Below are 13766 nucleotides of genomic sequence, written 5' to 3' on the forward strand. Positions count from 1 at the left end.
TACAATCTACATATAGAGTCTGTTTCCTGATCCATTTACTCACTTATCAGAAAACCAATCTGAATTTCGAATATAAGCACTAAAACCCACCAAGGATTCTTTTAAGCACCCTCTTGGTGGTGATCAATGGAAGTATTTCCCCTGAATATAACTTCAATTTATAGTCTGTAAAGCCAAGTGTATACAGAAAAACGATAAACAAAAGCTAAGCACAGGCATAATGCTCATTATAATGCTCCCATGTTGTCACAGGGAGCAGTGATGTAAACCCACTCAAACAGAAGCCCAGAACAACAAACACATTTTAACCAATAGTATTTAATGGTTTATGGTCTGCTAAGGCCCAATATCCCCCCAACAGTACTATTAGGTAAACCAGCCCCTTGCATTTTATTGGCCAAAAATAAATTCAAACATACCTAAATAAATATGTGTGTTTATGGAAGGGGGTCAATCAAAACAATAACAGTTCTAATTAAAAGGCAACTTGAAAAACACAACAGTTTTCTCCATAAACTGGTTAAATTGAAAAGTTTCTTTTAAAAAATGTAAAAGGGGTCGTTCCTCAACAGCCTCCACTCCATATCAAGCAACACGACTCTTAAAACCATTCATTATAAAAACTGAGGTGGAACACTGCCACCAGCTGGAAGTTAGAAGCTTTGGTCACAGGAGTTCAACGAGGAGATGTGAGGGTGGGGTACAGGGGGTAGTATCTTCTGGCCCTCCTTGTAACAACCTATCCGGGCCTGGAATTTAAGTGGGGCAGGGGATCCCAGAACAGCAAGTTGGATGGCATAATGCCATATATATTTAGGGTTCAGTACAATGATAGGCCAGACTCGTTCTCTTGCTTAGGTTCAGGGAAATGAGAACAAACAAATGTTTGAGCTTGGGGAGTTCAGATTATCTTGGTCCAGAATGGCTCATGCACGAGTGTATGGTGTGTGTGAGTGTGTATGGGTATTTGGCCTCCGCAGTCCTTTCCATCTGGCCAAGCTGAAGCAGTTCTATACTTCTTTTTAGCTTCTTTTTTTTAAGCAGAAAAGGAAAATCCCAAACATTGAACCCCACTTTCCACTAACACAGTGCCAAACCTGTCGTCTAGGGCTTTGACCCCCAGAACAATGCCACTCTTTTGAGAATGAAGGACAGGTAGGCCGGGGTGAGTAGACATGAGAGGGATGAACAGCGATAGGGGGTCTCCCTTCCCAACCTGTCCATGAATTCTCACCCACCCCTTGCTGTCGACTGGCCAGCTTCTCTCGGGTTCTTCAAGGCAAGGTGGGATGCTGTTGCCCCACCCGGCTCTTTCAAATGGTTCAGTTAGTCAAGTTAAGGAGTGTAGGCTCAGTTTGAGGCGCTGCTGTTGGAGGAGCTGGATGTGGAGGCCACAGCCATGCCTGAGGTGCCCGAGGACGCCACTGACTTACGGATGTGTGGCATGAGGAAGGGGTCACTGGCCAGCTGGTGCACATCAATGCGATCCTCCTTACGGTAGACGAGACAGCGCCTTATAAAGGCCTGGAGGGAGAAAAGAATCAGAGGAATAACGTATGAAGTATAAATATATAAGCCTTTAAAATATTTGAGTAAAATCACCTGAATTTTCATAGTTAAAGAGTGTAAAGACAGAATAAATCAGGGTTTTCTGGGTGTTGAAAACGCTGAACATCACAACTAAAACAGTGAGATCAGAGGGTGCAGTACCTTAGCTTCAGGTGTGACTACTGGTTTTGGGGGAAACTGCACATCTGTTGCCTTCAGTATGGTGTTTTCCTGCAGGATGTCCTGCTGGGACTGGTTGTGGCCAAAGGGCTAGAGAGCAAAGAGAGGATTAACAAAACAAACATTACCTTCAATTGTGGAAAAAATATTAAATTTCCTAAGATCAAACATCATTTTATCTCCTTTACCTAAAACTCTAAATCCATCCAGCTTTTATTTTTACTTTTCTGCAATAAAAATACAACAACTCAATCACTCAAATGTCTTGCTTTTCCCACTTAGTGTCTCTTACCTTGCGGCCATACAAACACTGGTAGAAAATGACTCCCACAGACCACACATCCACCTTGTTGGAGATTTTGGGTGGTTCCTTCCCAACCACAAAGCATTCAGGAGGAAGATACCTACGGGAGAAAAGGGGAGCCTCATTAGTATGTTCCAAAAGATGCCACAAAACCCTATTGAAGACTCAACTTCCAGTTTAAATCTTACCAGTATGTCCCTGCTCCCTGTGACGTCAGCTCCATCCCATCCACCGAGTTGTAGCTGTCATCATCCATGATCTTTGAGAGGCCAAAGTCTGTGATCTTGATTTCTCCGCAGGCAGTGCCGTTCACCAGGAGGATGTTACCTGAGGTGGGTGAGGACAGGATGTAGAGGCCCAAAGAAAAGATTTATTTTCCCTTTTTACTGAGGCAAATAAGAGTAACACTATACATTTACAGTTACACTGGAACCTGTATCCAGTATCAGTTCTGTTAAACGTATAACAATTGCTCAACTTTCCGATGTAAAAAAATAAATATGGTCATTTTAATCTTATTGGAATAATGGCCATTACAGGATTATAAGACATCTGACCCAGTGAACTGAATGGGTAGTGTGTGAACTCACCGGGTTTAAGGTCGTAGTGGATAATGGGCGGTCTGATCTCATTGAGGTACTTGAGAGCGTTGACAATCTGCATGATGATGGAGCGGCCCTCTTTCTCTGACATGAGCTTATGCTGCTTCAGGTAAAAGTCCAAGTCATTACCCTCACAGTACTCCAGGACTGTGCAGAACCTGAGCCATAACAAGGAAGGTGTATCAAGCCACTACAGCAGGAATTAGTCTAGACAAAACCTCTACATACTAAAAAAAAAAAAAAAAAAAAAAAAAAAGACAATAAAATCAATGTTCTGCCTTAAATTTGACACCACCTGCATAAACAGCAGTAAATGTCTTGGCACATACTTGGCATTTTAAAAAGGAAATAACTTACGAGTCAGTGTCAAGTGAAAAGTAGTCATAGAGTTTAACTATTCTTGGGTGGTCCAGCTCTTTATGAATTCTATATTCTCTGCATGCATGCCTGAAACAAAGAGCAATTTCAATATTTACAACCTTCATTTTAAAAGTGTCTCTTACACGCAGTGAATCTCAGAGCCAGAGTAGATACACAGCAGTCTGCTTTTAAAACTGAACACTCACTTGTGATAATTTTCCTTCTTCTCATCCCTCCAGTTCTTGTTTAACTGGTGAATTTTGACAGCAACGTACCTTTGCTCTGTTAAGTCAAAGGCCTAGAAAATAAATATCTCCTGTTAGTTAGGATGTGCGCTTGGGATGGCTCTTTTAGCTGCCACGAGACCCCTTCTTTAACATTATATGTTCGTAATATATTTATTCCAAAAGTCTCTGGAAACAAAGAGTTTTTTCCTTCACAGGAAAAGGAAAAGTTGCTCTCACCTTGTAAACTTCACTGAAACCTCCCCTTCCAAGTAAATGTAGTAGCAGGTATCGGTCATTTAGCGTAGGGTGATCTTTAAATCTAGACAGGGTTCAAAGCAATGCAAGTTCAGTAAATTTAACAAAGGGGGCCCTCAGCACAGACCAGCTACAAAAGGATCATAAGAAGGTATCGTACTGAGAATTATCCTCATTGTGAATCCTCTTCAGCTCGCGAATGTGCAGGTTCCGCACTCTCTCCAACCTCTCCAGCTCTGCCTGGATCTCAGCCTCCTCCTGCAAAGGATAAGAAGGTACACATGAACAACTAGCCTAAAAAAAAAAATGAGTATGTTGGCACAAATACATCAAGCATTACCTTCTTAAGATGGCCTAGTCTTAGTTTAAAGATTTCCTCCTGCTCGTGGTACTCTGCCTGTGATAACCTGCAAGAATACAAAACAAGTCGAAATGCAACTTCAATCATATATTCATGGGAAAACAGTTGGTAGAAAAGAGAAGGCTAAACAAAACTATCGTACGCTTCACTTTCTGTTCCATTGGTCTTGCTTTTGCGTTTGTTTTGCTCCAGGCTTGGAGGTGGAGTCTGGGCCATGGAGGGTGGCTTGCGTTTGGCCAGCAGCTTCCTCTGCCTCTCTATGTCCTCTCGCTGGGAGTTGATCCTTTCTTGTTGTCTGGCAACAGATAATACATTAGTGCAACAAAACACATTTTTCTTTGTGTGTGTGTATAACAAGCTCTGGCTACGTGGCTGAGGAGCTTCCATGAGGATACTATACACTCATGGTAAGCTGCTTGCCTTGACTGTTAAACATAAATAATTATCATATATAAAGTATGCTATTTTTTCAGTTTTGCTTGTAACTCTTGAATTAGTACAGAAAGCACGGAAGAAGATGCTTAAAGATAAAACATAGAGATCCTCACTTGATAAGGTTCTGGAAGGCATATCCATCTGTCCACTGCTCAGTGAAGGACGCTCCATGTCTCACCGTGGTGAAGTGACCCAGTCGAAGCCTGTCCTGCATGCTTTTATCCCGGCATGCCATCTTCTCCTGTTTGGACTGAAGGAAGAGCAGAGAGCGAGAAATACGGTCATCAAATCTGGACTGCTGGTTCCATATACCTTAAATTAGGGCTTTTTAAACTAGCTCACATCAAAAACCTACACTGACCCACTGACTTTGGAAGCTAATAGCTTAAAATAAGCCACAATACTATTCAATGAACATACTTTTTCAATCAGCAGCTTCTTTGACATGGTCACACACTTATTTAAGCGTTCCTTGTATCGTTCCAGCATCCTCTGCTGTTCATCAATCTGTCTTCTCAGATCACAGTTTGTCTGGAGCAGAACATATAAATAAGCAGGAAAAAAATATTTTTAACTGTACAGACCAGAAGGGATGTATCAACAATAGCATTCATTGAGTGAAAACAGAGAGAACATAATATTCTCAAAAAGACTGAACAGTATGGAGAGTAACTGAAATGAAAAGGTTAGTACCCGCAGTAAATCGTCGATTCGGCCCTCCTTCTTCTCCAGATCAGAGTTCTTGTTGTTCTCCATTGCTGTTAGTTTCTCTATAGTAAGGTCAGACTACAGATACAATGAGCACAAAAGCAGAGTTTATGGTAATAGTCTGTCATTCAGTGACTAAAGTAGTGCAAAAAAAGTAATCACATCTAACATTTATTGGAGATTCTTGCTGGTTTACATGCTAACTGCCTTTTGAATTACCAGCCAGCCTGATAGTGTGCCAAGTACCTGTGTAGCTTTATGGAGCATGTGAAGAGAAGAAGGCTTCAGTGAAGACGACGAGTGCTCTGTGTTCACTGAGCTGACAGAAGAAGGGCTGCCCTGCTGCACCTGGGAAGCACAAACATTAATCCCAACAATAAACTTACACAAACCCAGTGTGCCCTAATGTGTCGGTTCCACCTCAAGGGTGACTGCCAACATGTGTGTTTGCATTGAAAACCTCTGCATTTATATCAAGGTATTTCATTTCAAAAAAATAAGTTCCTCTTTATTATTACTTCCAGTGGATGTAGATTTTTTTTCACGAACTTTTGTCAATGATGAGACGTTATGAACATATGTCACTGCACGTTGATTCTGTACAAGTAAAACCTGCAAACAAACTTGACCTGTGGATGTTAACAAATGCAAAAGAGAATGGCAGGAAAGAGTTAAGTGACGAAAAAAAAAAAAGGCATGAAACAGATCATAGAGCAAACATGCTCACCGTGACAGGGGGGTTGGAGAGAGAGTGCTGTGGGGAAGAGCGGACCACTGGTGGTATTCCCCTGGCAGGGCTGGTACCAGGACCGCTACCTCCCGCAAACTGACAGACCCACAAAGACAGAAGAAGAGGAAAGCAGTTCAATGGAAAGATCAAGATGGCCAAAACAAGGGGTTAGAAAGCAAGTATGAAAAGTTATGCACCCAATACGAACGCCTTTATGGAGGAGAGAAGCTCTGCTCAATACACACAAAATAAACCATCTACCACTCACCTCAAAATAATCACTAATTTTATGTCCCCTTGCTCCGGCTTTGCCTGGAAGAGGAAGGCAGAGAGTTCAAAGAGTGTCTGATATTCTGGAAACATGAAGCGAAGATCAGAGCAGAAGGATAATCTCACCTTGGCTGCTGTCAAAGTGGTCTGCTTTCCTTTTTCTTACTCTCTGGTCATTCGCCTTTTTCTCAGGAGTCTGTCAAGAAAGTAGCATAAATCAGCCGAACGCACAGAAATGGAACAGAGATGGCATAAAGACATTTCTATTTATATATGACAGGGACTAACCTCTAGTTCTTTGTCACTGAGCGAGCCCACACTGCATAGACTCTGATTGGATGACTCATTTTGACTCTGAACTGAGCCCTGTTAAAATAAAAAAAATATATATTAAAAATTAAGCAAAATGAACAATTAAACCCAAAGGTGAAAGAGGACTGTGTATAGAAAACTCTAGCCTCTACTTGTTGTATCCATTCACTTGTGAGAGTGTGCACAGAGAGTTAGATAACAGAGTAAAATGGGAGACAAACCGAGGGAAGGCACGCAGAGGTTTGGCTATATGCTGTCGCCATTAACATCCCACTGAATCTAGACCTGTATCAGTCCTAATGCCGGTTCCCTAGGTGATGCCTGTCAGTCAAATGAATCACATCAGAATTCAGCAGGCACTGTCCAATCAGAGGGAGATACTTAGTCATTCTGTGCACACCAGAGCTCTCGCGCTGAACCCTCCTAAAATGGCTGAACATTAGGCATGCTGCTGGGGATGTATTCCTCTCTCTGTCTGTCACCTTTAGATAATGTCATCCATTTTTCTCCCATTCACTATGGTCTTAAACATTCTTTTCTTCTCTCTCTGAAGAAAGCTGGTGAAAGATGCTGTGCTTGATCTAAGAACACCACCTTGTTTTTACCCTTACCTGCCACCCCCCTCCCACCCCACCAAAAATGGGTTGTTTAAGCAGACTTGTTCAAAAGGAAATGCACTTCGAACAATTTTAGGAGGCCTTCTCTGTTCTATTACCAAAAGGTGTGCAGGCTCTTTGTCCTCAAAGGATAACAATTTTCTTTTCTTTTATGCCAACTCAGTGATGACAGAGAACAGCAGTGCCACAGGGCTGTTCAAGGTCAAGAAAAAAGTCTAAGCTGCTGTGTGACTTTGACGGGCACCAACCTATATTTCTTCATAGCCATTTGTTCCACACTTCTCTCTCGCTCCCCCCTGTCTTCCCAAAAAAATGCATCGCATCTTCTATCGCACAGGGTGCCTGTGGCATGATGCCTTAGAGAGGGCCGCCATTTTCTCTGCGACAGCAGCCATGCCATGCTCCGGGCTCAGCTCTGCCTATGGCTGGCACAAGGCCCACTCCTGGCGCTGACTCTCGCTCCCTAACTGTTCCAAGATCACCTTCCACAAAGACATCTCCATCCATGTGGTAAACAAGAAGGTGGAAGGCTAAACGCTGCCTTTACACACACCTGGTCAGTAACTATTTCTGCATTCTTCTTCTGCGTTCACTCCTCCTCCCCCCTACCACCCCTGTCCCGTCTGTGGCCTTTTTGGCAGGCATCGCCACTTGCATATACAGCCACTACATCATGAGCCAGGGAGAGATGCCATATCACACCAGCCAAAAAACACAGACACAGCTCAACCTTCTCCAGTGACGGACAAAGAAAAGGAGTGGGGCCAAGCTTGGGCAGGGCAAACAGTAGAATGATACCCAGGGAGAGTGAGACAAAGAAAGGAAGAGATTCGCAAAAATGTGTAATCAAGAAAATCAGTGATTATAAGCACTGTGACAGGAGGGCGTCCCCATGCTCCACCTCCACGACATCTGCTGCGACACAAACCTTGGCCACGCCGACCCCAGTGAAGCGAGCCTCCAACAGCTCCTGCCGCCGGGGGTCCAGGCTATGCAATTCTTCCATCATGGCTGCAGAGACAAGAACACAGATTAAGGAAGGTGATGTGAGGTCTAATATATCCAAGCGGGAGTGACGGATCACTGTTTCAAAACGCATCGGTTGTGATGAGTCATGGCTGTTTTTAGCTATATGGATGTGGAAAATTCCTGTTCTGAGTCATCAATAAGCCTGACAATAATGTTTCCCACCATATGTGTGTTCAGAAATCACCAGCCATGAAACTTGAGCACTTGGCCAAAACTACAACCAATATAGTATATTAAATATGCATCAAAGACCTTAGCCAGATGTGTAGAGAAGCTGCCTGGAAAATTAAAGCATCATTGTGATAACGCCCCGGTACTATAGGCCTAAGTTACATGGCGCTGGACTTATGAAAGGTCACTGATGGAGCTACTGCCAAGTATACTGAGAGCAATTGAAAAGGCCACAACACACAATACGTGCCCAGTTTGTTAGCTGAGGTTAACGTTTAGGTTGCACGCCCAACACTGGCTGCTAAGACTGTCTGTTACCGGTGGCTTTATATACATTAGTTACATTAATAACGTAACACCCAGCATTCAGGTCCATTTAGGGTTACGTGTCTCACACGGTGATTGGGTTTTTCTGGCTCAGTTAGCCTGTATACTGACCGGGACAACGATGTGGCTCCTCATCAGTGCACGGTGAAGCGAGGTAGCTAACGTTAGCTAACTTTAAATGCACGAGCTAACAAGCCGAGCTAGCTAACGGTTAATGTTAGCTAGCTGCATTAAATCTGGTTTTGTCAAGTAACACATCAGGCAAATATTGATAAATGTTGGCCCGGTCATCGCTGTCCGATTATACACCGAATATCACCACAACCAGTGTCCACAGTGGTACATTAATTTAGAAAAACACATAAGATAGCTGGCGTTACGTAGCCGAGAGGCTAGCGTTGACTTGTCTGTCAAAAAGAAGCATCTCCTCGGTTGTGTGTTGTCAGACGCCTGGACTTAGCGTAGCAAGAGACAGATATGTTGTTTTGTTCGACAACCTAACGAGATACTTACTGTAATATGTTTTTTCGGTCCTCCAAAGGGCCTGTTGTTAACCCTGAAACCGTCCCCGTTGTTTCCCTGGTGCTCAGCAGACCCTCCCAGGCTAGGCCGCATCCACAGCCGCGTCCCTCGCCTGCTGATTGTTAACGATCAAGACACAGGAGCACGATGCAGCTCAAGGTAGACGACGGTGGATCCCCTCGGAGGCCTCGACAACTTCGGGTATCCCAAACCCGCCTTTCTGTCCTCTTTAGACGGGGATCCCCATCATATCCCTCTTCCCGAGGACCATAGGGTGCCTACGTCGGATATCTTCCTCCTACACAATGGCGACTCTCGAGATTCTGCGCTTTTCACCAGGTATAAATGATGTCTTTGAGCTAGCGTTAGTTACCCCTTATCTTCTTCTCCCCCGGTGGTGAGATCAATTTCGGGTCCTGGCTTCCAGCTCAATCAAAACAAAGTTCGGCTCCACTCGTCTTACTCACCGCAGGGGATAAACCAATCTGTTTGGGAAGTTGTGCTGTTGCGAGTCGTTTCAGCTGAATCCGGATCGATTCGGTTCGGTTCTAATGTTTTTGCAATGTAAACAATAATCAGTAAAATCTCATACTTTCTCGTGAGATTGTTGAAGTATTTTCACCTTCGTCCAGTCCACGCCTGCCCCAAATCTCTTGTCTGGACCAATGGCAAATCCCCCTGTACACAATACAATTTAATAGTGCCCACCCACACAGCCACCCAAAAGATCACTTATCACAAAGTTGCCGTTCCCGTGATGTTCACACTCACATAGTATACTTACCTAATATAAATTGCACAATTAACCTTTTTATTTCAAAACTGACATTCAAGTATAAATTGGACTTTTTAACCATTCAAGATGCAGATCAGTATCAGGGAACCAGTGATTCCTTTGTTAAACAAAACACTCTTGAATGCAGATTTTGAATATCAAGTGAAAATACAGCCAACAGATTGTAGTACAGGCTTTTATTAATCTTTAGCATATAGAAAGAAGTCAATAAGAGGTTTTAAAAATTAGGTATTTTTTCAAAAACCTTAGTTCATTAAAAACAGCATCTGGTATAATAGAAACATTTCTGTATTGGTAACCAGCCCTTTCTCAGATTACTGAACTCAGTAGAAAATGAGAAACGATCACTCCTGTAGTTTGGGTTTCAGCAGCACCAGAACACTTTCCATAAAAGAAGTCCATCAACATTATGGCAGCTGAGATAGTGTAAGTCTTTACAGCATTTAACTATCCAGTTGCACCCCCTTTATGGCAACCACACCTGAGCGTCACGCTTCCATACTTATTTGGAAAAATGCCAACATGGCTTTGACTCTGCTCCTCGTTTCTGCTGTGGTTGAAGGTCAAGCCAGGTGGGTGCCGTCCTCTGGCTCAGGTGGCTGAATTGGAGCCTTGTGGTACTTGCACTGGATCCACACTCTGTACATGGTGAGCTGTTTCCCTCTGTTTACTTGTAGCCTTCTGTCCACGAGGTTTTGAACTTTTTCAAGCCCTGCCTCGGTGAACAGCTCATGCAGCTCATCTGAAAGGAAAAGATCAGAAATATTTTCATATAACCGATTAAAGAACGACTGCAAAATAATCTCAATAAATCCTTATCAAGGTGTCCTCATTTTTACCTTGGGTAAAGAAATACACTCTTGTTCCATCCCCTCGGACATAAAAGTTTTCTGACAGACACCTTCCTAAAAAAAATGAAGGTCAGTAGCGTACCCATTGTTTTACATTACATAAACAGTTACTCATTAGTATTGCTACACTGAGCTCCAGTTTTAAAGGACATGTGCAGCCAGACTTTCTGTTACCATCTGCATTAATTGTCTATCATATTATCCAACCTATTTAAGAGCAGCATATATTGACTGTCATTTAAAATGTCCGATCATGTAAATATCCTGTGGTGTCAAATGACGCACTGGTAGATTCTGAAACAGTGCTACAGAATAAACAGACCTAATAAATCACATTTTAGGGTTTAGTATTAGTAATAACAGCGCTAGTAATGAATAATTAACCTTTCTGAATATGTTCAGCTTTTTGGACTGCAGCATGACTAACCTTTCTTGAAGCGGAGCTGTGCCATGTCGTAGCGCCCGTAGTCCCTGAGCAGCATCACTCCCCCAGGCTTCAGCAAACGTGCCAATCTACTGATGGATGCTTGCATCCTGAGAAAGGGGTGACACTTTAAAGACAACCCCAACAATATCTAATGACCCACAAAAGAGATGATGGATGACAGGGAAAAAGTTCATACTTGTTGGGATGCAACGCTGACAGTACAAAGATCAGCACAATAACATCAAGCGTTCCATCGGGGATGGGGTAACTGGCTTCCACATTGCTCAAGTCGTGAACAAAGGCGAAGCAGCGGCCAGGGTCATAATCAGGATTAGTCTGATGACAACAAAGTGATTTTATTTCATTAGAGAGGCAACGACTCCAAACTCGCTTCATTATCCCAGTTATCTCACCTTAACTAATTCCACAGCAGTGCTGGAGAAATCACAGCAGTAAACAAAAAGTCCTGGGTCACTGCAAAAAAGCAAAGATGAAGTAAATATACATTTTTATCATTATGAAAAAAGAAGAGTTTTTTGAAACCTTAAAATACCAGTATCTTGTCTGCACATACTTGTTGGTCTTCAGTATTGGAAAAACTGTATTCCCCACACCACAGCCGACCTGCAGAGAGTACATTGACATGTTTATTCAGTCTGCAATCACTGACATGGAGTTACTCATTCAACAGAATGAGAATCTTCACAAAAAAACATGCATTTTCACAATTTTTAGATAATATAGAACACTGACAGGGCTGCAGTCCCCAAAATGTAGTATAGCAAGAGAAAATGTTTCCATTGGCTAAACAGTAGGAGATCTCACAGTGTGATCCCTGCGAATTCAACAGAAAAAATACGGCACTCAAAATGTTTTCTTTAAAAATGTACTTCTGAACACAACCTAAACAGATCACCAGAAAATGTTTTAGATATCAATCCTCCAGCGATAATATCAAGACAGAATGTCTGAAAACATTTCATAATTAATTTACTGTATATTGTTCTATTTTCTTTAAGAAGTGTTTTTATCTGCATCCAAACTGGGCCTACATCAAAATACAAACTAATAAACAATCATGGGATTCAAGTTAGTGCAGTAGTCCATTAGATATTTGGCAAATTTAAGAGAATTCTTCCAATAAAATGCGTTTTTTACCAGAATGTTAACATTGACAAGTTCACATTAATCTCACATTAATCTCTCACCTCCAGAATCCGATATGTAGCAGAGGAGCCAGGAAAGTCATCATCAGTGTGAACTGCAGGAGCAGCTTCTGTGCTTTGTTCTTGATCCAGACTGTCCTGCTCCTGGTCTTCTGTGCCACAGCCTTCTGGATGGAATTCATGGTTCAGGCTACGCCGGGGGGCCAATTCTGGGAACTCTGTAAAGAGCCAGTGTCGGTCTTTGAAGAAACGGTTCTCGTGGATTGTGTAAAAGTCATTCCAGTACTCATTGGCCCGGTCGTCGTATTCCTCTGAAAGAAAAGACGAGATAGTAAAGTCAATATTAAAGTATAATCTTGCACATCTTTCAGTGTTTTTAAATAAAAAAAAAAGTCTTGCCCTGGGTTAATAAGACAAACACTACACAAAACCAAAGCACAGAACTGAAAATAGCATCTTTCATTTACATTATATGAGCTGATTTGTGTGCATCACAAATATAAACATTCTCCACTAATGAAATAATCAATTCCTTTATCTTTTCTCATGCTGATCTCATGCAAATGAAATGCAACCTTGTTTCTCTGGAGGCAGTGGCTGACTGTTTTCTAAGACTTTCTTCTTAGCAGCTGCTTCTTGTTCCTCAGTCCACTCCACATTGTCCCTGTCGACAACATAACACTATTATCCAGAGTGGGTGAAGTGATGTGGTGAATATAGGCACAGAAACACCTGCTGAGACACTGAAATAAAGGGTTTCAGGCAACATCCAGACACGAATGGTAAAAAGTTACATGAAAAAACAATAGGGATATTTTTGTATTTATATTATTTTGGGATATTTGGATTCAGAAGTATTTATACTGTAAGACAAAAACATACAATATTGCATTAAGACCTTATAACCTTTATCGTCATTTAATCAGTGACAGGTCATAGCAACCAAGTAATAGATTGTAAGTAGTTTGATCCCAAGACTCGGGAGCAGGCACTGGTGCCTGTTATGGTTAAGCTGGGGTCAGGTACCCCCGACTCTTGGTATTAAACCCAGACTGAACACTGTAATGACACTGATGCACATGTGTCTGCCCTTATGCATTTCTCTTAAATGCTACTGACCATGCGTTATGCTGGAAGACCTGTCGCGGGTCTGTGAGGAAACGTGTCCCGAACTGAGGTCTCTTCACATCCCCGGTGGATGAGTCTGACAGGACCAGCCCTGTTTCGCCGCTGTCTCCCTCCACAGCGACCACGGCATGGGGCCCCGCCATGTTGGATCTGACGCCACGGAAGGAGGGCGTCGCATTTAATTGTGGTGCATTCACGGACTAGCAGAAAAATACTGCAATAAAGACCAATATTAGAATAATAGTACACCAGAAAGAGGGATGTGATTTTCAAGGTGACTCTTGGACTGGGAAAAACACAACATATGTAAAATTGAGTTAGTTCTACAAACACCCACTTTGACTTTAGGTTTTAAAATGAACTTAATGAATTACTTTGCAGTTCTGGGTTTGTATAGTATTTTATTTGTAATGAACGTGAAAGGCTACATTTCACTGTAA

The 13766-nt window shown here is 42.4% G+C and overlaps 2 protein-coding genes across 3 annotated transcripts; both read right to left on the minus strand.

The window, feature by feature from the left end:
- Positions 1-298: 298 nt before the first annotated feature.
- On the minus strand, positions 299-9653 carry tlk2 (tousled-like kinase 2). 2 transcript variants are annotated; one of them, XM_026324960.1, is made up of 21 exons: positions 8950-9653; positions 7838-7920; positions 6269-6346; positions 6107-6176; positions 5979-6022; positions 5708-5806; positions 5227-5328; positions 4966-5058; positions 4693-4803; positions 4386-4522; positions 3980-4132; positions 3817-3883; positions 3637-3734; positions 3459-3540; positions 3201-3292; positions 2992-3081; positions 2623-2792; positions 2221-2359; positions 2021-2132; positions 1711-1818; positions 299-1524 (listed from the first exon to the last, which is right to left on the minus strand). In XM_026324960.1, exons 2-21 carry the CDS (start codon positions 7916-7918, stop codon positions 1351-1353), a joined length of 2100 nt encoding a protein of 699 aa, XP_026180745.1. In that variant the 5' UTR covers positions 7919-7920; positions 8950-9653; the 3' UTR covers positions 299-1350. The 2 variants fall into 2 exon arrangements, with proteins under 2 accessions (XP_026180745.1, XP_026180746.1); XM_026324961.1 differs by lacking the exon at positions 5708-5806 and having other exon boundaries at positions 8950-9652.
- Positions 9654-9911: 258 nt separating this feature from the next.
- On the minus strand, positions 9912-13475 carry mettl2a (methyltransferase 2A, methylcytidine). The gene is made up of 9 exons (XM_026324962.1): positions 13318-13475; positions 12774-12862; positions 12241-12509; positions 11607-11656; positions 11446-11506; positions 11229-11368; positions 11033-11139; positions 10594-10659; positions 9912-10496 (listed from the first exon to the last, which is right to left on the minus strand). Exons 1-9 carry the CDS (start codon positions 13467-13469, stop codon positions 10318-10320), a joined length of 1113 nt encoding a protein of 370 aa, XP_026180747.1. The 5' UTR covers positions 13470-13475; the 3' UTR covers positions 9912-10317.
- Between the last annotated feature and the right edge of the window lie 291 nt (positions 13476-13766).

The sequence above is a fragment of the Mastacembelus armatus genome, chromosome 8 (genome assembly GCF_900324485.2).
Source record: "Mastacembelus armatus chromosome 8, fMasArm1.2, whole genome shotgun sequence".
NCBI classification, from domain to species: domain Eukaryota; kingdom Metazoa; phylum Chordata; class Actinopteri; order Synbranchiformes; family Mastacembelidae; genus Mastacembelus; species Mastacembelus armatus.